The sequence below is a fragment of the Diabrotica virgifera genome, chromosome 1 (genome assembly GCF_917563875.1).
Source record: "Diabrotica virgifera virgifera chromosome 1, PGI_DIABVI_V3a".
NCBI lineage: Eukaryota > Metazoa > Arthropoda > Insecta > Coleoptera > Chrysomelidae > Diabrotica > Diabrotica virgifera.
The window spans coordinates 313418521-313445325 of record NC_065443.1 but is presented as its reverse complement, the minus strand read 5'-3'; the positions used below and the strand labels follow the sequence as shown (position 1 = coordinate 313445325).

Genomic DNA, 26805 nt, shown 5'->3' with positions numbered 1-26805 from the left:
TTCATTAATATAATCGGAAAAAATACTTCAGCAAATATAACTTCTTTTGAGACAAAATGTTGAAAACAATTTCCCTTTTTCGGGTTTCTTTTCAAAGCCTTTGTTTCAATGCACTTTTTGTCTTATTTGTCATTCTCATCTTATATAAAACGCCTACAGGTATAAAAATTATTAGAATATTGCAATGAATAATTCATAATCCTGCTAAAATATCGTTTTTATTACTTCGTTCTCTAGTCCAACAAATCTTAGTGGTAGAATTTAAAAATATAAGGAATGCATCTTTTAAAAATCGGATAATTGATTAGTGATTTAACTATTTATGAATATTCTTTTATGGAAAGAATCCGTATATCGTTTCGTTTGCGCATACAGTGAAACCTCGATAACTCGGATTAATCCTGGTTAGCCGGAGAGTATGATAAAAGTTAATAAAATAAGGTATACTTACAGATAAACTCCGTTATAATTGAAATAACATAAAATATATATGCACACGTTAGCATTACGTAGACAAAAAACACGCAAACACTATCTGAAGCACGATTATAGAACGGAGGCGAACAATACAAGACTGTACTACACACAATTGTTTAAAAAAAATTTTAAATAGTCTTTTAGTATTTTTTAAACAATGCTAAGACAGTTTGAAATAAATAAAGGAATACTACAGGTGCGTGTTGTTTCCGATAATCCAAGCAATGAATGTCGCTCTGCTGCCGTGTGCCATGAGTCATTTTCACTATCGTATAGTTCAAATTACACAAATACACATTATCTCAAATAGTATATTACATACATTTGATGAGAATCGGTCCGGCTTAGCCGGACTTCCGTGTTATCGGGGGCCGACTTATCGGGGTTCCACTGTATTGACTAATTTTTTATCTATGATGTTTTAAACATATGGCACCGACGTGAACTATTCTAAAAGCACTTTATCATTGGCGAATACCCATAAATATGTTACGAATACATAAACCGTGAATACGACTTCACTAAACTACATCTGCAACTAATAAATTCTAGCGTTGTTCAATGAAAATACGTTTAGGAGTCTTATTTCTCAACATATTTCTCAACTTTATTGCTATCAAAATTTAAACAGAGAAAGGGGGATTGGTCTACCCCGTGAAATATACTTAGAGTGACCTTGAAATACATAAAGAATGACCAAAATTCGTCATTCACCTGAAAGTTTATTTTCGTGATCGGTGTAACATCGTTTTAGGGGTTGCTGCCGCTCGTCTAAAATATAATAAATATGCATAGAAAGTTTTGGTTTCGCGAATATATACCTAATAGTTTAGTAAAATAAAATTACACTACATGTAAATCAAAATGTAAATTCGTACAGGTTGAAACTAATTTTATATCAAAGTTTAGGTGGGTACAAAAGGTATTTTCAAGACAGTATCCAAATCATACAAGGGGATCATTGTTTAAATAATTAAAAAGGGGTCATTTTTGCAAAAAAATTACTTTTTTATCGGCTGAGGTCGTTCAATTACTAATGAAGGTCTATAGGATTGTTTTCTGCAAAGTTGAAGGATAAATCTTTCACATAAGACTTACTAAATTAAATTTGACCCCCTATTTATTTAAATAATTATACATAAAACTTTAAAAACGTATCCCGAATGAAGTACGTGCCTCCTAGTGGCGGGATACGGGCAACAATACATTGGCTTATAGGGCAGTCCTTACAGTAGGGATCCTGGCCTATACAGAAAAATGCAGGCGGGTGTGGGGTAATACTGCACTTTGGTTGCATTGGTGGTGTATTGGCTAAACGTGCAGGACAGGGCAGGGTATGGTGCTGATAGAAAAGGCATTCAGGCATCAAATATCCAAAAATCTTTTCAGGCCATAATAATGAAAAGACCTTCTCCAAACGAAATAAAAACTTATACTGAAATGATGGCATCTCCTGAGGTAAAATGTTCCGGAAGTAAAATGAGCCTCCATTCGGATCTCCGGGTGAGGACTATCTCAGGGGGAACACCATTGCAGGTTAGAAAAATCAGGATAGGGTCTTGGAATCTTGGTAGTCTTACAGGTAAGAGTCTGGAGTTAGTGGATGCGCTCAAACGAAGAAGAGTTCAAATTGCTTGTATTCAAGAAACTAGGTGGAAAGGACAAAGGGCGAAAGAACTAGGTGATGGATATAAATTGTGGTATGTAGGGAGTAGTAACACTAGAAATGGAGTTGGTATAATTGCTGATAGTGAAATGAAAGATAACGTAGTAGATGTTGTAAGAACGAGTGATAGAATGATGTCAGTGAAATTTGTAATTGATAAAGAGGTATTGAATGTTGTGTGTGTGTATGCTCCTCAAACAGGTCTGGGTGAGAATGAAAGAAGAGCTTTCTATGATCAATTGGGAGACATACTGAGTGATATTCCAGCGGAGGAGAAAGTTATAATAGGAGGTGATTTCAATGCACATGTGGGCCAAGCCAAGACAGGATATGAAACAATACATGGGGGATTAGGCTTTGGAACTAGAAATGAAGCTGGAGATGACATGCTAGAATTAGCAACAGCATTGGATATGGCGATTGTTAACACATTCTTTAAAAAGAGAGAAACTCAACTTATTACCTACAAAAGTGGACAACATCAATCCCAAATAGACTACTTCATGATAAGGAAAGAAGACATACGTGAATGCAAGGACTGCAAGGTAATAGTTAGTGAGACAGTAAGCCAACAACATAAGCTGCTTGTTCTGGACATCGAAGTAAAAAGCGAAACTAAACAAAAATATCGGAGAGGACCACAAAAAATCAAGTGGTGGATGCTAAAAGATGAGAAGGAAGGTCTATTCAGGGAAAGAATAGTAGAAAAAATATGTTGGAACATGAAAGGAAGCCCTAACACAATTTGGAGAAAAATGGCCAATATTATTAGAGATACGGCTATTGAAATACTTGGGAAAACGTCAGGAAAGAAGTTTGAAGATAAAGAGACTTGGTGGTGGTCAAATGAAGTACAAGGAAACATAAAAGAGAAGAGAAAATTATATAAAAAGTGGCAAGAAACCAGATCGGACATAGATCTTCAAAACTATATGGTCGCCAAAAAGAAAGCGAAAGTAGCAGTAGCAAAAGCTAAAGCAGAAGCGTATTCAAACCTATACGATCAACTTGATACCAGGGAAGGCGAAACGAAGATATATAAAATAGCCAAACAGAGAGCAAAGAAAGCAAAAGATTTTAATCAGATTAGATGTATCCGAGATGAAAATAATAAAATACTAGTTCACGAAAGGGATGTCAAAAAGAGATGGAGAAAGTACTTTGACAGCTTATTAAATGAAGAATTTGACAGACAGCCTGTAGAGTCAACGGAGACAGTAGCAGCAATGGTCACCAAAATAACCAACGAGGAAGTGGCTCAAGCGCTTCAAAAAATAAAGAAAGGAAAAGCGGTAGGACCAGATGATATTCCTGGGGAAGTATGGAGAGCATTGGGAGAGACAGGAACAAGGTGGCTAGCAGGTCTATTTAATAGAATTATGGAAGTTGGACAAATGCCAGACGAATGGAGAAGCAGTATACTGGTACCTGTTTACAAAAACAAGGGAGATATACAACAATGTACAAACTACAGGGCTATAAAACTGCTTAGCCACACCATGAAAATATGGGAAAGAGTAATTGATAGACGGATACGTGAAGAAACCGAAATATCCGAGAATCAATTTGGCTTTATGCAGGGTAGATCAACAACAGATGCAATTTTCATTATAAGGCAGTTGATGGAAAAATACAGGAGTAAAGAAACAAACGCTCATATGGTATTCATTGATCTTGAGAAAGCATATGATAGAGTTCCTCGAGAGATTCTGTGGTGGGCACTCAATAAGAAAGGAGTCCCTGGTGAATATGTAAAGATTGTGAGGGATATGTATGAGGGAGTAACGACTAGTGTTAGGACAGGTGTGGGAGAGACTGATAAATTTCATGTGAAAGTAGGATTGCATCAAGGTTCTGTGCTTAGTCCGTATTTATTCTCATTAGTTTTGGACCAGATAACAGCGAAAATACAGGGTAACATTCCATGGTGCTTAATGTATGCTGATGATGTCGTGTTAGTAGGAAATAGTGAAAGAGACTTAGAACAAAAACTGGAACAGTGGAGACAAGCTCTGGAGGAAAAAGGTTTAAAACTTAGTAGGACAAAAACAGAGTATTTGGAATGTTCATTTAAAGATGGAGCTACTACAAATAAAATGGTATCTTTGGATGGTGAAATGATTGTAAAAAGCAATAGTTTTAAGTACCTAGGATCGGTATTACAGAGTAATGGAGAAATAGATGGAGATGCATGCAGTAGAATTAGGGCTGGATGGATGAAGTGGAAAGAAGCGAGTGGTGTGTTGTGTGACAGAAAAATTCCAATGAAGCTGAAGGGAAAATTCTATAAAACAGCCATAAGACCAGCTATGATGTACGGAACTGAATGTTGGGCAGTGAAAAAGAAAGAGGAACAGCGAATGCATGTGGCGGAAATGAGAATGCTTAGATGGATGAGTGGAGTGACAAAGAAGGATAAAATTAGAAATGAGTATATTAGGGGAAGTCTAGGTGTGGCACCAATTGATGCCAAAATGAGAGAGCATAGGTTAAGATGGTTTGGTCATGTTCAACGTCGAGACGTTAACCACCCAATACGAAGAATAGCTGAAGTGCAGATTCCTGGAAGGAGTAGGAGAGGAAGACCAAAGAAGAGCTGGGGGGAGACGATAAGGCAGGACATGTTGGTAAAGGGGATTAACATTGATATGGCCCAAGATAGAATTGTGTGGAGAAATGCAATTAGGGAAGCCGACCCCGCATAGGGATAAGGCAAAGAGAATGATGATGATGACATAAAACTTTAAAAACAAATTTGCAAAAAATTATTTTTAGCGTTTTAAATAAGCACTATAAAATATCCTATTTTACAGGACAAATTGCGCTATGTTATCAGTATTAAGTAAAAAAAAATTGGTCCAAAAATATTTAATATTTTTTGAGATATTGAATTTGTTTATTAAATGTTACTCTATTTTCAATTGCAAAAACGCGGTTGTTGCCAAAGAAATATTCACCTGTATTAAATCTTATTATTTTTATTTTTATATATGTTTTCGATAAATGTATTGATAAATTCAAATTTTAATTAAACTTCCCCCTAAAATAGCATTTAAAAATTATTCAAATTTGTTTATAATTTGTTTTTTTAATAACGTCGCGGAGATTAAATATTTTAAAATGCCGTTTCGATAATTACGTTCCTGGGAATTTTTCACTAATTAACAAATTTTTTTGTCTTTTTTTCCTCTTTTTTTTTTTCTTGGAGTTATATTACTACGGGCCCTTTTAGGGTTAAGTTTCATTAAGAATGTCGAATCTCTAAGTTGTAGATTCTAGACCTAAAAATATTGAGATTTAACTAAAATCACTTAAATAAAATGTGGCTACTTACTGAGTTACAGGGTGTTTTATTTAAAAATTTAAAAATTATTTTTACCAAGTACTTTCAAACTATTTGACGTATCCTTATCATACTTGGCAGAAAGTATGGGTACTATACAGTCTACTAAACTGCGATCAATAAATGTTTCTAGCTACTACCAGAGGTGTACGACAGGGGATAGATAATGGTTGACCCTTCCCAAATTCTACGCCACTGAGGGAATTACTATTTTAGCGAAATTTTTAGATTCTCCAATACTTTCTGTGTAAATAATATACTCTTTACTGGTAACGATTAAGTCATTAGTTTTCGAGATATTGGACGTTAAAAATGAAACGGCATATTTATTTTGATTAATTCATTCATTCATTTTAATATCTCTCAAACTGATGACTTAATCGATACCAATAAAGTTATTTACATATAAAGTATTGGAGAATGGAAAAATTTCGCTAAAATAGTAATTCACTCAGTGGCGTAGAATTTGGGAAGGGTCAATCATTCACTATCCCCTGTCGTACGCCTCTGGCACTAGCTAGAAACGTTTATTAATCACAATTTAGTAGGGTGTATAATAGCCACACTTTCTGGCAAGTATGATAAGGATACGTCAAATAGTTTTAAAGTACTTGGTAACAATAATTTTTAAATTTTTAAATAAAACACCCTGTAACTCAGCAAGTAGCCACATTTTATTCATGAGATTTTAGTTAAATCTTAATATTTTTAGGTCTAGAATCTACAACTCAGAGATTCGACATTATTAATAAAATTTAACCCTAAAAGGGCCCGTAGTAATATAACTCCAAGAAAAAAAAAGAAGAAGAAAAACGACAGAAAAATTTTGTTAATTAGTAAAAAATTTCCAGGAACCCAATTATCGAAACGGCATTTCAAAATACTTAGTCCCGCGACGTTATTAACAAAACAAATTATAAACAAATTTGAATAATTTTCAAATGCCATTTTAGGGGGAAGTTTAATTGAAATTTGAATTTATCAATACAGTTATCGAAAACATACATAAAAATAAAAATAATGAGATCTTAAGCAGGTGAATATTTCTTTGGCAACAACCGCGTTTTTGGAATTGAAAATATAGTAACATTTAATAAACAAATTCAACATCTCAAAAAATATTAAATATTTTTCGACCAATTTTTTTTTGCTTAATACTGGTAATATAGCGCAACTTAGTCTGTAAAATAAAATATTTTATAGCGCTTATTTAAAACGCTAAAAATATTTTTTTGCAAATTTGTTTTTAAAGTTTTATATACAATTATTTAAATAAATAGGGGGTCAAATTTAAATTAGTAAGTCCTATGTGAAAGATTTAGCCTTCAACTTTGCAGAAAAAAATCCCATAGGCCTTCATTAATAAGTGAATTACCTCAGCTGTTAAAAACGTATTTTTTTTGCAAAAATGACCCCTTTTTAATTATTTAAACAATGATCCCCTTGTATGATTTGGATACTTTCTTGAAAATATCTTTTGTACCCACCTAAACTTTGATATAAAATTTGTTTTAACCTGTACGAATTTACATTTTGACTTTTTTTTTTATTTTATTAGGCTATAAGTCTTTAATTCAGAACACAATAAGTGATCACAATATTTGAATTCGCGATGACTTCTGTTCATTTTCCATAATATGACCAAGACTAACGACACAATCGATTCATTTGTGCACTCTTTTAAAATTTGTCCACAGTCCACGCGTCATTTGCTATGATCGGATTGTCCGGAATGTAAATGTACTAAAACAGCACGGAATGGTGATGTGAAGTGGAATGTTTAGTTTTTTAAGTTGTTCGTCCACTGTTCTAACGCAGCAAGTTACATAGTCTATGATGTTTAACAGTCAAAAGCTTAAATGGTAAGTTGAAACATCAATCTTTTTACCTAAGGTCAGTTTATAATCTAAAAAGGGTATATTTGAATTGTCTGTTTGGTTTTTATTGGTTGAAATACGATCCGTATCAATAATGAAAATTTTACCTAAAATGAACAGCAAAACCATTGTATTTAATTCTCAGTCAGCCATCACGGCCATGTCTTAAAGGTCAATGAGTTCATCTTGTAAAGTTAATTCATAGTGTCAGTTAATATTCATTAAATATTAACTGACATTCTGTCAACGTGTATCAATCCTGGTGTGTTGTGGTGGATGATTTTTTAAAGTTTGGAAACAGAAAGAAATCTCCCAGTGCCAAATCTGGAGAATACGTTGGATGGGGCAGTAAGTCCTAGCCCAATTCAACCAAATGTTTTCTGGGCCTACAATGAATCATTAGAACAATGGTTTAATTTATTTCTGTCATTTGGATTTCTTTGCTACTCCTCCTTGTGGATGTCAAAAAGGTTTGATCTAAAACAAAAGATGCTGCCCCTAGAAAGTAAACGTATTTCTTGTGTGTAAGCAACATACACAACACTTCAAATCTCATGATTTTAAAATGATTTAATATTAACTGTTCTTTTCGTTCCAGGTTGATGCAGCTGTCAACCATGTCATGTTTCAACTGCTGTTGTGGTTAACAATATTATGTAACGTTTGTTTATGTATTAAAAAACTTGTGCAAAATATGTTGTTTTAATTTCCCATAGAAGACAATTTTTAGTATTACAAAACCTCGAAACATAAAAATAGTCACTAAAATTCCGGAATTTTTTTATTTGATATTTGTAGGTGTTCTTACATTATTGTTGTTCTTTATTTAAAGTAATATTGTCTTGTCTTTATAGGATTACTCGACTCAGAAATCTATCAAGAAGGAAGTGCCAAACAAACCCTCAACTGTGGTAACACAGAGTACTGAAGTTAAGCCAAGAATAGAAGCTAGCAGTAGTCCTTCCAATACAATAACGTAAGTTTTAAAGAACAGAAATTTCTTTAGCAAGTTTGGTATATTTTTGCATATAAATACTATCTTGAATATTCCTCTATACATCCAGCAGTAGCCTGCTATCGTTTTTGTTCTCCATTTTTATTGATATCTTTCCATCTCCTTAATATCTTAGTGGACACGTTCTTCTTGTTCTTCAAACCCTGCCCCCAAATTTGCAGGAAAATAGTCTAAGGTGGGAGTGAAGCAAATGTACCCATGAGATAAGCCAAGTCTTGAAAAGACATAATCTTTTGACAATATTTTTGTAATCAGAATCTTTATTGTTGCCCAAAAATTTCTTCACAATACTATCCAGGAAGACCTGGAAACTTTTTAACCAAGATAAAAATGAATAAACATGTTCAATTTCGTTGCAACACGAAACTACAGCCGCATTATACATTAATTCAATCAGAGAGCACTGCAAGTGCCCCTACCGGTTTCAAGACTTGTTAGTCTTTCATCAGGAGGCACATATGCAGCTCTCTGATCGAACCAGAATAACACCCGGCTTGCAGTCACGAATTGCAACTAACGAAATGGAAGGGATGTCCTAGCGACATCTGCTAGAAAAATATATATATTTATATATTTTTATATATATTTTGTTATGATCTACTTTTTATTTCTTTAATATCACTTAATCTTTATTTGATTACTCCAATCAATTATTTAATCACTTATCCAATTGTCGCAAATCATACAAAAAAATTAATAAAAAATCTCAGGGTGCCTTTTTATAATACAAAAAAATATCTAAATTATCTTATGTTATACTTATCGTCTCTCGTGGTTTCAGTATCTCTTAGTTGGTTCTAATCGGGAAAAATATTAGGAAAAGGAATTAAATAGAAATATAAAATAAGCATACAGAATTTCATTATCAAAATCAATACTCTAAAAATCGATCAAATTTAAAACCTGTGGACACAGCTGTCCGAATGAAATTTTTACCACTAAATTTATTCTAGTTAAAAAAACAATTTATCGTTTCCGATGACTTTGATAAAACAAGCTAAACAAACAAATTTAGGTATTCGCAAATTACCTATACTTCCTATTTACTTTTTGAAATATTGGAATCTTAATTCATATGCTTTTACTCAAAAATTTTAGTTTCCGAACATAAAAATATCTTCCACATAAATTGACTGACCTTTTGCTTCACTCACTCTGATGTCTTCTCTTGACCCAAAACAGCTCTCCCTCGTTGACTATGTTAGACTACCCATCAAAGCCCTCTCCGTTCTCAAGCTTCAAATCTATCAGCATACCAGCACCAATTCTCCAACAAAACACAAACTCCAAAAATTCTCTCCTCTCCTTCTCACAATAATACAGAATCAAAGAGGTATTTCGTCTCAATTTGATCTGTCTCTCGTTCCACTTTTCAGCTCTATTCTCCACTATCAAAACACCCACTGTTACTTGCTATCTAACTATCCACGAAAACGTTGACTGCTCTTCAGCGATGCCAATAACATAATGAGTTCCTCTTTCCAAAACTATCTCACATTCAAACAAAACTTTCCCCATTCCAAAGTGCCTAGCCAATCAGAAACATTTATCTCCCCACCTTCCTCTCTTTACATTCGAAAACAAAACAGTCATTCTTTCAAAAATATTCCTACTCAACTTATGACTTTTCGAAAATTATAATTATCTAAATATTCCTATCATTAAACAAACATATTTAAAATTCCAAACTTTCTTTACCTCAATTTCCTAAGAACTAATTACTGTGGCATGCATAACAAAACACCGTTATAATCTCCAAATACCCTGAACAATTATGGTCTGTTCATATCACTTTCTTTCCTAATGTTTTATTTTTCAGGGAAAAAACTTACTAACGATAAATCACTTCTTAAAAACTACTTATAATAAATAGTTACAAATCAATGTACAGGGTGGATCAAATTTATGTGCCCGCGTTATATTAAAAAAAATTAAAAATTTTATTCTATCTTTGATTGATAGATTGATTCACAATAATTTATATTTTTATCTATTATTATATATATATATATATATATATATATATATATATATATATATATATATATATATATATATATATGATACAGGGTGCCCCAGACTAATTTAGCCACGCTATATCTCTTAAACTAATAGAGATTTTCGAATGGGACAAAAAGTGACATATTCTACTTGTAATACACTTTAATATGGCGTACAAAAAAATGATCCCCTAAATATTCATCCCTTAGTTACAACCCCTAACTTTAATTTTTTTAATAGCACCCTGTATATTTTTTTATGGTTTTGGATGTGATCTTTTATCGTCTATTCAACACATTTTTTGAAAATAAAATCGGTTCGTAAATAACCAAGAAACTATCAGTTTATTTTTGTTAATTGTGTGTCCCAGACTAATTTATCCAGGCTATATTTCTTAAACGAATAGAGATTTTCGAATGGGACAAAAACTGATCTATTCCATTTGTAATGTACTTTCATATGGCGTAGAAAAAATTCATCCCTAACTTACAGGGTTCTATTTAAAAAAAAATAAAATTAGGGGTTGTAACTAAGGGATGAATATTTAGAGGATAATTTTTTTTCTACGCCATATTAAAGTATATTACAATTATGTATGTAATAGATTTTTGTCCCATTCGAAAATCTCTACTCGTTTAAGAAATATAGCCTGGATAAATTAGTCTGGGACACATAATTAACAAAACTAAACTGATATTTTCTTGGTTATTTACGAACCGATTTTATTTTCAAAAAATGTGTTGAATAGACGATAGAAGACCACATCCAAAACTATAAAAAAATATATAGGGTGCTATTAAAAAAATTCAAGTTAAGGGTTGTAACTAATGGATGAATATTTAGGGGATGATTTTTTCTACGTCATATTAAAGTGTATTACAAGTAGAATAGACCCCTTTTTGTCCCATTCGAAAATCTCTATTCGTTTAAGAGATATAGAGTGGCTAAATTAGTCTGGGACACCCTGTATATATATATTTATATCTTAAAAAATCAAAAACATTGTAACCATTCTCTGGTAACACCTCCGAGACTTCTAAAAATGCAAGCCATAACGGATGTTGACAAAGGAAGATGAGGGAATTTTACAATTTATAATTCAGGTCCCATCTGCTCAGCGTGGTAAAGTTCCAACGAGAATGGATCCCCGTACTCCTATTAGAGTAAAAATGAAAATTAAAAATGAATAAACATTTTCAATTTCGTTGCAACACGAAACTACAGCCGCATTATATTTTACTTCAATCAAAGAGCTGATGAAAGACTAATAAGTCTTAAAACCGGTAGGGGCACTTGGCCGTGCTCTCTGATTGAATTAAAATATAATGCGGCTGTAGTTTCGTGTTGCAACGAAATTGAAAATATTCATTTTTAATTTTTATTTTTACGCTAATAGGAGTACGGGGCATCCATTCTCGTTGGAATTTTACCACGCTGAGCGGATGGGACGTAAATTATAAATTTTATAATTCTCTCATCTTCCTTTCTCGACATCCGTTATGGTTGGCATTTTCAGAAGCCTTTCAGGTGTTACCAAAGAATGGTTCCAATGTTTTTGATCTGGTAGGATATAAAATTGTATTTTCAATATTATGTTGTGTGCTATTAGATTAAAAACTTAAACCTTTTTAACCAAGTCTTTGAAACATTCTCCGTCTTTTGGAAGAGATTTAACAAACTGTTTCCTATAGCCTGTCTTCATATGAAGGGTAGAAAGGAGAATTTTTTCTGGTAGTACTAAGTTTTCTTGCAGAACATTGTTTTGTCCAACCGTAAGACCATCTCGACAGCCTAATAGACAATATGGTTAATAAAGTTAAAAAGACATTTTAGACGTATTATAAGCCGATAGCATTTTTTTTCCTCTGTCTTATTTTTAGCGGATCTATTTTTTAGGTAATTTTTTTTTATTTTGCAGAAATGGTTCGGCGAACAAAGCCAATGAATCAAATCCATTTGAAGAAGAGGAATGGGAAGAGAACGATGCCCTTGTAGACCATGGTGAACCGGGTGTTCCGGTTAAAGCCTTATACGATTATGATGGAGCTGAAAACGATGAGCTTAGTTTTAAAATTGGTAAGTAACGGTTAGGCAAAAAGCATGACGAATTTTAACACATTTTTTTAACAATTATTGTACGTATATAATTATGTACAAAGCAGGCAATATGAAATATCGGATAACATGCAAAGAGAAAGGAAAAGGTCGCGAAAACTACACAGAAGAAAGAAAAAAGCAAAAAGAAATTAAGAAAAAGACTCCAACTGCCGAATTACAGCAATAACTGACATTTTACTTCCTGAAATTGCGGAGAAACAAGCAGGTTTCGTCACCAGACGTGGTACTAGGAAACAAATGTTAAACGTATGGCAGATTATAGAAAAATCCAGATAATTCAACATCGCAACATATCTGTGCTTCCTAGATTATAGTAAAGCTTTCGACCTGGTCAACCACGGAATGTGGCAGGTTTTGTCTGAATCATCTGATACTGCTAATTAAAAGTCTATACAATAACAATTATGCAGAGTTAGAGTAAAGTTTCACAGTTACTAAGGGTGTGAACTATATTGGTGAATGGTAATGCGGAAAGCTACTGACGACTGGAATGGTGGGGTCATTGTCGGCGGGAAGAATTGCAACTTGAGATATGCAGATGATACAACCGGTTCCGTGACATCTCGTAACGCGACTCATAACTAAACAAATTCGTAACGGACAATTCGTAACGTCCAAATTGAATTATTCTGTTTATTTTTGTTAACGTGGAAACTAACTGTTATTACAGTTATAAATGAAATTATGTTTATCAATTTAATGAATCAGTATTAGGATAAACATTTTTAAGGCATTTCATATTTCGTGTTTCAGAATATAATAAAAGTATTTAAACCAAGTATTAAAGCATTAAAAGCCATCCTTGGTATCAACTATAATCGTTGATTGAATACCCCAACGCTATAACCAATCGTAAGGTTTATACGCCAGTCAATGGGAGCAAGATCTACTATTATATTTATTACCTCCGAATTCTATCCTACTGAATGGATTTTAATGAAATTTTGGGCCTAACCGCTACTTATCTCCTAATTCAAAGTCTACCCTATGCCGATGTGTGCTTTTATCTTGAGGGTGGTTCCCACCCCTTCTTAGGGGTGGAAAATTTTTTGGTTCAAATTACCACGGAATTCGCAAGAGAACCTAATTCTAAGCAAAAACTGTTCTATAATTTTTTTTTGAAACCTCAATACTTTTTGAGATATTCGTGGTTGAAACATACTACCTCTTCGAACGGTTTTTTGCGAATACCTTAAAAACTATGCACCTAACTAAAAAAACTATATTAAACCTTTTTGTAGGTTATAAAAAAACAAAGAGGCACTTGCCTTCATAAATCTTCTAGTTATAATACAAAAAGAGATATGGTAGGTGAAAATAGTTTGTTTTTTGGTACATTCTCAAATTGGTATATTCAACTTGAAATAACAGAGAAACGGTCGATTTTAGGTGTATAATGCTACTAATACCTTTTGTAGTGCTTGAAAAGACCTTTAAAATTAGCTATATTAAAGGTCCATTACATTAAAACTAAGAGAGATATAAGCCACAATTTTACCTAAAAATGATTTTATTAACGTTTCGACGCCCAAGTCGGGTGTCGTTGTCATTTTAATTTTTTACTAAGCAACAACATTTTTGTTTATTTAATATTATTTTGTATTTTGACAACGACACCCGACTTGGGCGTCGAAACGTTAATAAAATCATTTTTAGGTAAAATTGTGGCTTATTTCCCATTTGAATATACTTGATTATAAAAATGCCATAAGAAAATAGCTTCAGAACAACATTAAGAGAGATATGCTGCAAACAAAATTGATAACTAATGTATTTTAAGAAAAAATGAGAAGTAATTTTAACCCCCATCCACCAAAATGTAAATGCATGGTTTTCTTTATACAATACCTTTTATTATATTGTTATTTTTATGTTCAAAAAGTTGGACGGGTTTAAAATGAATGGTTTTTGAAAAAAAAAGATCAAATTATAGAGCGCATTTTTAAATTTTCTTTCTAGATACAGTAATGAAAAATAAAAAGGAAATTTTTATCTGAAAAAGCCCTACATTTTTGTGTGCTATCTGTTTTTCGTATCTCTTATCTTTTTCAAGTTACATGGAAGAAAATATTTTTAAGAAAATTTAAAAGTGCGCTCTCTAATTTGATCTTATTTTTTTCAAAAACCATTCATTTTAATCCAGGCCAATTTTTTGAACATAGAAATGACACTATAATAAAAAGTATTGTAGAAGGAAAACGATGTATTTAAATTCTGCTGGATGAGGGGTTAAATATACTTCTCATTTCTTCTTAAAATACATTAGTCGTTAACTTTTTTGCAGAATATCTCGCTTAGTTTGCATGTAATCGACAATTAGTATTGCTCATTTTAAAGGTCTTTTCAAGCACTACAAAAGTTATTAGTATCATTATACACCTAAAATCGACATTTTCTCTGTTATTTCAAGTTGAATCCACCGATTTGAACAGCAAAAAACAAACTATTCTTACCTACCATATCCCTCTTTGTATTTTAACTAGAAGATTTATGAAGGAACGAATCTCTTTGTTTTTTTTATAAGGTACAAAAATATTTTGCATAGTTTTTTTGTTAGATGCATAGTTTTTAAGGTATTCTCAAAAATCCGTCCGAAAAGGTGTCATTTTTCAATGAAAACGGCCAATTTTCAACCACGAATAACTCAAAAAGTATTGAGTTTTCAAAAAATAGTCATAGATAAGTTTTTGCTTAAAATTAGGTTCTCTAGCCTTTTCCGTGGCTGTTTTAACCAAAACATTTTTCACCCCCGAGAAGGGGTGGGAACCACCCCCAAGATAAAAGCGCACATCGTCATAGGGTAGACTTTGTTTCTTGAGCTATTCCCTACTTACTGTGAAAATATCAAGTAAATCGATATAGTAGGATGGAATTCGGAGCCAAATACCCTCATTGACTGCCCTATTATTACAACAACAGGTAATTATAATCTTTCTTTTACAAAATGTTTACCAGAAAATTATTAATGTCTAAAGACGGTTATTGGCTTAAATATTTTACGAATTACTTCATTATTCCTTTTTCTAGGTATATACAAATTAAGGAACAATAAGAGGGATAAACTTGTAAAAATATTGTTAAAAGTTTGTATGCATTTAAATATTTGTTTGTGTTTAAAGGACTCTTAATATATTCTGAAACACGAAATATAAAATGTGTTAAACATGTTTATCCCGGTACTGATTCGTTAAATTAATAAACATAATTTTAATTATAACTGTAATAACAGTTAGTTTCCACGTTAACAAAAATAAACAGAATAATTCAATTTGGACGTTACGAATTGTCCGTTACGAATTTGTGTAGTTACGAAGTGTCGCCGTTACGAACTGTCGCTGTTACGAATTGTCCGTTACCACTTGTCCGGTTACCAACTGTCGCGTCACGAGATATCTGGTCACGGATACAACCATCCTCGCTAGTTCCGATGTATAACTCATCCACCTGCTACCACGGATTGAAGAAGTAAGCTTAAGGATGGGTGTTAAAATAAACAAAGAAAATACGAGAATCACGATAATTGACAGAGTTAACAACAATCAAAATCATCTAACGATCATATGGCTGTTGTAGATAAATTTGTGTATCTGGGCTCTTTAATAACTAACAAGGGGGGCTGTACTAAAGAAATAAAGCGCCGGTCAGCAATTGCAAAAAGCTCTATGGCAAAATTAACAAAAATTTGGAAAATCCATGAAATAACTATTGATACAAAATTGATGGCAAGAAATCCATGATACAATAACCCAAGATATGACACGCAGCGTTCCTAATTTGCACGCAGGCAAGATAGGTCTTTCAATATTTTTTTTTTTAAATATTAAAAAAATATATTGAAAGTTTCGAGATGTGGTGCTACCGTCGAATGCTGAAGATAAGTTGGGTTGAAAGAATCACAAATCTTGAAGTAATACGAAGGATAGGAAGAGGCCCAGAAATTTTATTAACGATAAAACGAAGAAAACTCGAGTATTTGGGTCACCTGATGAGAGGTCATAAATACGCATTACTTCAAAATATAATGCAAGGAAAAATAGAAGGAAAACGGAATCCAGGCCGTAGAAGAATGTCGTGGATGCGGAATTTGAGAGAGTGGTTTGGCTGCACCACTAATGAACTTTTTAGGTCAGCTGTAAACAAAGTCAGGGTAGCCTTGATGATTTCCAATCTCCGATAGGAGTGGCACAAGAAGAAGAAGAAGATAGGTCTCATTATATATTATACTGTATAATACACAGCGTTGCTCTCTACTGTCGTTCTAAAGCTATTTTCTTGTGGCATTTTTGTAATTAACTATTTTTAATAAGAAATAAGCCACAATTTTACCAAAAAATGATTTTATTAACGTTTCGACGTCCAACTCGGATGCTGTTCTCAAAATACAAAAAATATTAATGAATTAAACAAAAATGTTATTTAGATAAAGGCATTATTTTTATTTTCGTATTTTTTTTAAGGAGTTCGAAATGGTCCATAGAAAGATGGTAATGATCTCTGAATCGAAAATAAAAATAATGCCTTTATCTACCTACGTTCTTACTCACGTATTGAGTACTAGGAGACATATTTGTTGATCTTTGCCTCGGTGAATTGATGTGTTGTGGAGTGCAACTATATAGACTCCCCATGTCTCTGCATTCATCACCCTTTATTCCTTGCAAATTTTAGAAGGATGGGGAATAGGTATAAGAGAGAATCTGTTTCCGAACTAAGAAATCCAAGATTTTATTATTTTTAAACATTTATTTGTTTGAAAATGGAGTCTTTTGGGTTTCGACAAGTTGTTGTCGAAATGTTATTGCTTAGTAAAAAATTCTTCTAATAATTTATTTAATCTGACTCATTTATATCGGCAATTCAGACATATATTATACATTTTAAAGTACAAGACTTTAAAATGATATTGCCAATTAATTGTTCATTCGATTACATGAAATCAACCCCAACTGTCCCCAACTCAAGAATATCCGTCACAAAAAAAATCATACCATGTGATCTGTCTTTAAAAAGACAACCACATGCAACGGTGACAATAAAATTCTCGCGTTAGAGATTCCGTAGTAAATTACGAGGGAAAACCAGGAAAAAACCTCGTAATAGTATCATCACATCGTAAGTATTAGGTCTTACTATTATTATCGTATTATATTAGAATCTGGTATTAGTTTTGAGAGTAAACTAAAGTAAGACCTAATACTGACGATGTCGGGATGGTATCACGAGGTTTTTTCCTGGTTTTCCTTCGTGACTTACTATGGAATCTCTAACGCGAGAATTTTACTGTCATCGTTGCATGTGGTTGTATTTTTAAAGACTTTTAAATCACATGCTATGATTTTTTTCTGTGACGGATATTCTTGAGTTGGGGTTGATTTCATGTAATCGAATTAACAATTATTGGCAATATCATTTTAAAGTCTTCTCCTTTAAAATGTATAATATATGTCTGAATTACCGATATAAATGAGTCAGATTAAATAAATTATTAGAAGAATTTTTTACTAAGCAACAACATTTTTGTTTAATTCATTAATATTTTTTGTATTTTGACAACAGCATCCGATTTGGACGTCGAAACGTTAATAAAATCATTTTTTAGTAAAATTGTGGCTTATTTCCCATTAAAAATAGTTAGTTGCTCTCTACCAGAATCCACTTTGCCTTTTCCCGCTTTGGCTAAATTTTGGGATGGAATAGCTTCTTTTTTAAGGCATCGAAAATTTTTAGGAGAATATCCAAGCAGCTCGTGTTTCAGATTGCGTTCATAATCGTCGCTGTTACAATGTGTTGAACAGATACGAGCGTTGTTAACGTTAAAATTGTCTGCACGTTTACGTTTACATAATTGTTTTCACACACATCGCACTTTTTTGTCTTTTGGGAAACTAAAAAACTTGACATTCGTATCGAAACCTTGTGATTGATTGTCCACATTACAACCAAACACGGCACACCTCATTTTTAATAAAAGTTTAACAAAGTATAAGTAAAATTCACCTTAAACAAAAAAAAAATAAACACCGTTTACTATACGACAACACTGAATTTAATGCTGTTCTACTCTCAGAGTGACGTAGCTACATAGGCCCCGCCCACCGACTCCATGTCATGTCCATGTCTTCAGTTATTGTATCATGCAAGAAATCTAGTTTTTCCAGTTTTCACTTATGCATCGGAATGCTTCGGCTAACGGATTAAGTCCACAGTCAAAGAAATCCGATAGCACACACACATCGGAATGCTGGACTCTTATGGAGAAAGACAAAAATATTATAGATGTATTTGAGATGTACTGCTGTAGACGATTACTAAGAATACCAAGGATGACCCAGAAAACAAATGAATCTATACTCAACCAGCTACACGTAAAGAAAAGACTAAGAACACAAAATCAGAGCAAATCATAGGTTATTTTGGACACGTGCTTCGAAGGTATGGTCTTGAAAAACTTACCATTCAGGGAGAGGTACAAAGCAAAAGAAGTCGAGGTAGACCTCCCACCCGATACACGGACCACATTATTGTTGCTACTATTGATGCTCCATTGTCAGAATGTGCTACAATGGCAGAACATACAGAGAAATGGAGGAACATTGGAAAAATCGGCTAATAGCATCATGATATCACGATACATGCATCAGACTAGCGAATAAGAAGAAGACAACCGACTTTATTAATGATATTTTTTGGATTTTGAATTTATTTAAAGTTAGATTTACTTTAAAAGTTTTAAAATTTTGGTTTTTGAAAAATTTTGAGCTTTTTGCTAAATTGGCTAATAGGCTATTGGTTATGTATTTTAGAGAGGAACTACAACGTTAACGGGGTTTTATTGTTTTATATAGTCAGTGGACCTCTAGATATGAAAAACCCGCGGAGTGCTACCGTTTAAAGTGGTACGTTTTTGAGAAAGGGGTTTCACGGTAAATTTACTATCGAAACATCACATTTTAAAGTCAAAAATATTTTTTTAACAAAACTATATTCAAAAGAAAAGCAAGAAAAAAACCCGAAAGATAGCAATTTTGTTTTTTGCACCATAACTTTTTTCCACGGGGATATAGGTATAGGCATTGCTTTACAGAAAAGAAAAAGAATGTGTGTGTACTTTGTACGCACGTAAGAAGTTATACTTCTATTATATGATTATATAATTATAAACGAAATTAATATATGTACTTTTTATTTATATTTTATTTAAATATAAAACTAATTTATACTTACTACTTCTCAAACATTTTTATTAAAACAGTGCCAAAAATTAAAATAATAAAAGAATAAAACACACACAAACACATTAAAAATGCCACAAATGATTTCTGAACATTAATTGTCGGAAATTTTTTTTAACTAAATACGTATTTTCTGAAAATAAAATTATATAATAAATACACTTACAATCATAAAATGTATAAAAAAAAATAAAAGGTTCTATTGGGATTTGAACCAACTTACCAGCGCGGCTGGTATTGGCGTTGTATTGGGGTTCACTCGCATTTTACGCTTCGCCACGGAGACAGTGTGTCATTAAGTGCGAAGATCGACTAACTAAACGGATTAAACTTTTGACATTTTTGCATTATGTAAATCAAATTATTTTGATTTTGAATTGAAATGATTTAGAATTGAAAAAATACAACAAAACATAGAGTAAGAAAACAATATATTAGGTGAATATTGATAGAAATTTTGATGGTAATCAAATTATGTAAATAAAAGTATTACATATTATGTATTTTGGTAGGTACCTATGATACATTTACAATTATTACGTACATGTTGCTTTAAAAACTATTTAAAAATCACTACAATTATAAACTTTTTTGTTTTGCCATATTGGATAATTTTTGTCATGTCATTTGAACATCCAATCAGAACAAAGTTGTAATGCGACTGCGCCGGGATCAAAGGTTTTAATCATATTAAAATTCACCCTCTATCGCGCGTAAATAAGTATAACTTCAAAAACTTCCATCCTTCCTCTTTAAAATGACGTTAGGCAGAAGTCTCTATGATTTATAGTTTCCAAAATATGATTTTTCAAAGTTCGCCACTCACAGCGATTTTGGCCCATTTTCCTCGTTCCTTCTCAAACATTGTTCTGTATTTTTTTTCTTCGTAACTTTAGGTATACGTAATGTACATTTAGTAGGAAGAAAAGTCAATTATCTTTAAAATGGTCTATAGTAGAAGGCTGTATGACTATTTTTAAGCAAGATATGGTTGTTCAAACTTTTATACTTTTAATGATTTTTGATATATTTTACGTATATTTTTAAATTTCTCATTATAACTTTTTTTATTGTATATTTAGGTATATACATTGTACAATAAAAAAGAAAGTTTATTTTCTTTGCCTTAAAATGGTGTATATTAAAAAATTCTAGGACTATTGTTAAACAAGATATGCTTTATCAAAATGTGACATGTACACATGCAATAGGTCCCACTAAGTTGAAATCATATGGAAAACTCTTTTATTATTAACTTTATGAAAAAAAAAATATTCTTTATAAAATGCTCTGCATAGTCTAAAACCCAAGATGTAATCACCAGATATAAAATTTTATCAAGAGTGTACGAGGTATGTTAAAAAATATAATTTCGCTCAAGAGTAAAGTACCTTTATATTTCACTATATCGAAAAGTTTTATTAAGAAAAATTATTTGAAATAAAAAATTATGTTATAATATGCAATTGTATTGTTCTAATTGAAAAAGAAATAAAAAAAAATTAAATTTTTTCTCAAATTACGGATACCTTGCATATTCTACGGATATCTTGTATGGTCCTAGAATTTTTTGCAATACACCGTTTTAAAGTTAGGAAAATAGGCTTCTTTTATTCCGCAATGTGTATACCTAAATGTACAAGAAAAAAAGTCAGAATGAGAAATTTTAAAAATAATCATTAAAAATATCAAAAATCATTAAAGGTATAAAACCTTGAAAAATCATAACTTGCTTAAAAAGAGCCATATAACCTTTTACAATAGGTCATTTTAAAGATAATTGATTAATCTTTCTACTAAATGTACCATTGCATATACCTAAAGATGCGTAGAAAAAGTTACAGAACAATGTTTGCGAAATAATGGGGAAAATGGCCCAAAAATGCTGTGAGCGGCAAACTTTGAAAACTCCCTATTTCGAAAACTGTAAATCCTAGAAACTTTTACCAAACTTCATTTTAAAGAGAAAGGATGGAAGTTATTTTTCGCTGAAGCAATGTCTATACCTATATCCCTGTGAAAAAAAGTTATGGGGCAAAAAACAAAATTGCTTTCGTGTTTTTTCTTGCTTTTCTTTTGAATAGAATTTTGTAAAAAAATATTTTTGACTTTAAAATGTGATATTTCGATAGTAAATTTAACCTCGAACAATTTTCCTGTAGACGTGTTTGTACCAAAAGTGCATAGAACTTACCCTAATCCACCCTGTGTCTAGGGACTAATTCACCCCTTTCTCAAAAACGCACCCCTCTAAATGGTAGCACTCCGCGGTTTTTTCATATATAGAGTTCCAATGACTCTATGAAACAATAAAATCCCGTTAACGTCGTAGTTCCTTTTAGCTCTCTTATTTTGAACATAATCAATAGCCTATAAGCTTGCTTTATATAAAATACACTAGGATAGCGTTATAATATAATGGCAGCTTTTTTGGCACAAATTTACCGTACCTTTCATTTTCAAATGAGTCATTCTTCAATGTGTTATACTTTGTTTTGTTTCAGGTGACGTTTTTGAAAAATTGGAGGACGAAGACGAGCAAGGTTGGTGCAAAGGGAGGAAAGACGGCCGAGTCGGCCTCTACCCCGCCAATTACGTCGATGTGGTTTCTCACTAAAATAACGTACTCATCAATAAGTATTATTAAATATGTAAAAATGTTATAAATTATTGTTATTTTTTTAGACATAAGTAAAATATATATGTACTACATGTTTATTTATCAAATTGCGTTCGAATTTATTTTATTCTTCCTCTATGTGCCAATTAGACGTGCGGATTAGCATAAAATTGTGTGAAAAAGAATAAAAAAAAAAGATAAAAGACTAACACGAGAACAACCTTACACACATGCTGAACACAAATGACAAACTGCTTGAATCAAACGAAGACAAACAGAAAGAATGGTAAAACTGTACTTTTTAACGGCATACGAGAAGAACCAAGAAGATTGGACATCTACGAAGGACTAGAAATTCTGAAAACCGAAATTATAAATGCCATTAATCAACTCAAGATAAATAAGAGCCCAGGTCTATACTAAATTTACAATCAAGATGCAGTAGAAATAAACAAACCAAGTCACGTTAAATGCTACTAGGAGCACTCCCGAATCATAATAGACAGAGAGGCAGCGCTGAAAAATCTCTGAATTTACTAAAGCTAAATTTTTCACAGTTGATTACTGTGATTCTGTAGAGAAACATACTGCGGTCGGTCAAGCAAAACGTAGAACAGGGCTTACTGAGAGGGTATCAAAGTTGCTTTCCTACGAAGGTAATTATTTCCATTTACTAAGGCTGAAATTCAGTACACACATTCTAAATTAAATATAAATAAAAGTTATTATAGTCGGTCAGCTGTATGACGGGACAGAGCCGGTCGGTCGGTCCCAATGAATGTACAGGGTTATTCACTATATTTTGACCCTCTTGTAAACTGCTTTGTTTACAGAATTAGAAATAAATGTAAAATGCAAAAGTTATTCGATTTTTTATTTATGATTTTTTGACATATATATCGTACTAGTGACGTCATCCATCTGGGCATGATGACTTAATCGTCTATTTTTTTAAATGAGAATAGGGGTCGTGTGCTAGCTCATTTGAAAGGTTATTCAATTCTCTATATAGTACTATAAACATTAAAATCATTATTTACACAGGGTGTCCAAAATTTTTTTTGAATTATTAAACAATTTAATTAAAAAACATTTTTTGGACACCCTGTAAAATTAATCATGTTAATGTTTATATTACTGAATAGGGAATTGAATAACCTTTCAAATGAGCTAGCACTTGACCCCTATTCGCATTTAAAAAAATAGTCGATTGCGTAATCACGCCCAAATGGATGACGTCACTAGTACGATATATATGTCAAAAAATCATAATTTATAAATCGAATAACTTTTGTATTTTACATTTTTTTCTAATTCTGTAAATAAAGCAGTTTACAAGGGGGTCAAAATATAGTGAATAACCCTGTACATTCACTGGGGCCGACCGACCGGCTCTGTCCCGTCATATAGCTGACCGATTATAATAACTTTTATTTATATTTAATTTAGAATGTGTGTACTGATTTTCAGCCTTAGTATATGGATTTAATTACCTTCGTAGGAAAGCAACTTTGATACCCTCTCAGTAACCCCTGTTCTACGTTTCGCTTGACCGACCGCAGTATGTTTCTCTACACAATCACAGTAATCAATTGTGAAAAATCTAGCTTTAGTAAATTCAAAGAGATTTTTCAGCGCTGCCTCTTGGACTATAATTTACAATGTATAAACTTTGGAAATCATGATTTGGGATTTACAATGTATGTACATTGTAAATTATGATTCGGGATTGCTGCTAGTAGCATTTAACGTGTCTTGATTTGTTTATTTCTACTGCATCTTGATTGTAAATTTAGTATAGAAGATTATACCCATAAACGTTAAAATTAATCAGCAAATAACACATAGAAATATTTTATCTTTTATTGAATCGCATTTATGATACAGGAAAAATATCCTAAGAATGGTTAGAATCAATATTCATTCCACTACCGAAAAAGCCAAACCCACAACACTGCAACGACTTCCGTCTAATAAGCTTTTATGAGTCATCCATTAAAAGTTTTACATAACCGATTCTATAAAAAGTGTGAAACAATCATCGAAGACGATCAGTTTGTATTTAGAGCTGGCATTTTGGGCCAAAAATGCTACGACCAACAAAATATATTTATATGCTTCATAGACTTCGAAAAAGCATTTGATAGAGTATGACACGATCTACTATTAGAACGCTTGCAAGAAGTCGGTTTAGATGGGAAGGACACCAAACTGCTAAAAAACTTCTACTTGAACCAAGACGTCAGAGTTAAGATCGAAGGATCCACGTCATCAGAAGCAGAAATTAGGAGAGGAGTAGATAAGGATTAGACAAGGATATGTTTTGCCACCCCTGTTATTTAATCTCTATTCCGAATTTCGATTTACAAAGTTATTGGAGGATTCCAAGAAGGGTGTCAATGAGAATGGCGCAAATATCAATAGAATTTGATACGGTGTTGATTGCGGATTCCGACTTGGGTCTAAAACGAGTCATCGATAGAACCAACTCGGTCTGTGAGCAATTTGGTATGAAAATAAACATTAAGAAAGCCAAATAAGTGATGCGAAGAAACCACAATGTACTTCAACCTTGCACAATAAACGGGCACATGTTATAACAGATAAATCAATTTATGTATCTGGGATGTTGAATCGATAGCATATGATCTAGAAAAAAAAATAGCGAATAGAAAATTAACATTGCTAATCACGTTTCTGATCTTGTCCCTTCTAGTAACCCAGTATCCACCGCAACATTTTCATTTCAGCTACCTATATCTTCTATTACTGAACCTTCAGGCCACACTTCATCGCCGTACACCAACGCAGTAAGTCCACTAGTACAGAAAGTAAGTCCACGAGGAAAAAGTTTTCCCCTAGTTGGCTGTATACCATTTATTACAAAAACGATAAAATCCTTTATAAAAAGTAAGTAAGATATTTGTTAAAATCCCTTAAAAGGGCTACATCACAGAACTAGTTTTCGATCGGATGACCGATCATCATCAGTGTTTACGTGAATCTAACATCTTCAAGTGCCATCTCCGCGACGGAGGTCGGCAATCATCATAGCTATTCGGAATTTGGAGACAGCTGTTTTGAAAAGTTCGTTTGATGAACATCCGTACCATTCTCTCAGGTTGCGCAGCCAAGTAAGCCCAGTATGCTTCTTTTTCCTTGAATCTTTCCCTGCATAATGAGTTGGAGCAAGTTGTATCTCTCTCCACGTGTAATATGTCTGAGATATTCCAATTTTCTGGTTTTGATTGTATTTAAGACTTCCATTTCTTTATTCATCTTTCTAAGAACCTCTTTGTTTGTGACGTGTTCTGCCCATGATATTTTTTAGAATTCTATATACCCACATCTCGAATGATTCCAGTTTTTTCCTTGATGCCGCATTCAAGGTCCAAGCTTCCATTCCGTAAAACAGAGTCGAGAAAACGTAGCACCTAGCCAACCTTACTCTTAGCTCTAACCTTAGATCTCTTGAGCAGAGCACTTTTCTTATTTTGTTAAAATTCGCTCTAGCCTTTTCTATTCTAATTTTAATCTCCTGGAAGTAATCATTTGTGGAGTTGATCATTGTTCCAAGACATGCATATTGGTCTACTCGTCCTGTTCCATGCTTTGCAATACTTTTCGTCCTGTTCCATGCATTTCACGATTTAGATAGTGTTACACAGTCAATAGTATTTGGTGTTACACCTCGAGAATGATGAGCGCAGTAATCGCAGCATAAATCTCACAGTGAGGTGAGCTATTTGTGGTGTGGCTGTCCAATGATTTTCAGATTAAACACATGTGCATGTGTATCTACTTTGAGTTTGGATGTGTGTGCGCTTGTCTATATATGAGTCTGTGTCATATCTGGTCATATTATCTAGACTTACAGTCTCAGACCAGCACGATGATAGAGATCGTAAAACCGAACAGGAAAACCAATAAGAATATTCTCACACCAAATTGAATGAACAGAGAAAGGAAAAAAGTATGAAATATAATTTTTTTTCTAGACACCGAACGACAAGTGACATAGCTAATAATGGAGCTATTCTTTTTCTCATCATCTTTCAGTGCGTCACAGTTTTTCGATTTCTTTCTTAACGCATTAAATTGTATGTGACAGAAAAAAAGGCACGTCCGGGATTACAGACATTTAAAACATTTATTCTAGTTGCCGATAGATGGCGCCATAAGAAAAAAATATTTTTTTTTAATTAGATAATAATATTACAAATATAATCTGTATAATTTCTAAGACTATACAAAAATAAAAAAAATGCCATTTTATAAATGCCAGAAATACATTTGATTTGTTTTTATTCCAAATTGAAAATAAAATGTGACAACTGTCAGATTTAACTAAAATGTCATGTTAGAATAAATGTCATAAAATGTGTATTATTACGGACGTCACGGACTTACCCTTTTTCCTATCATTTGTTACGCACTGAAAAATGCTCATGAAAAG

At 32.7% G+C, this 26805-nt stretch overlaps 1 protein-coding gene across 4 annotated transcripts in view; it reads left to right on the top strand.

Moving 5' to 3' along the window:
- The window catches only part of LOC126886217 (protein kinase C and casein kinase substrate in neurons protein 1), a 105789-nt gene extending 83333 nt beyond the window's left edge, over positions 1-22456 (top strand). For all 4 annotated transcript variants that reach the window (XM_050653083.1, XM_050653089.1, XM_050653095.1 and 1 more), the window contains 3 exons: positions 8218-8339; positions 12298-12455; positions 22234-22456. In XM_050653083.1, coding sequence (XP_050509040.1) covers positions 8218-8339; positions 12298-12455; positions 22234-22346 — 393 coding nt within the window. In that variant the 3' untranslated portion in view covers positions 22347-22456. The remainder of the gene's footprint in view (positions 1-8217; positions 8340-12297; positions 12456-22233) is intronic.
- The last annotated feature ends 4349 nt before the right edge of the window (positions 22457-26805 follow it).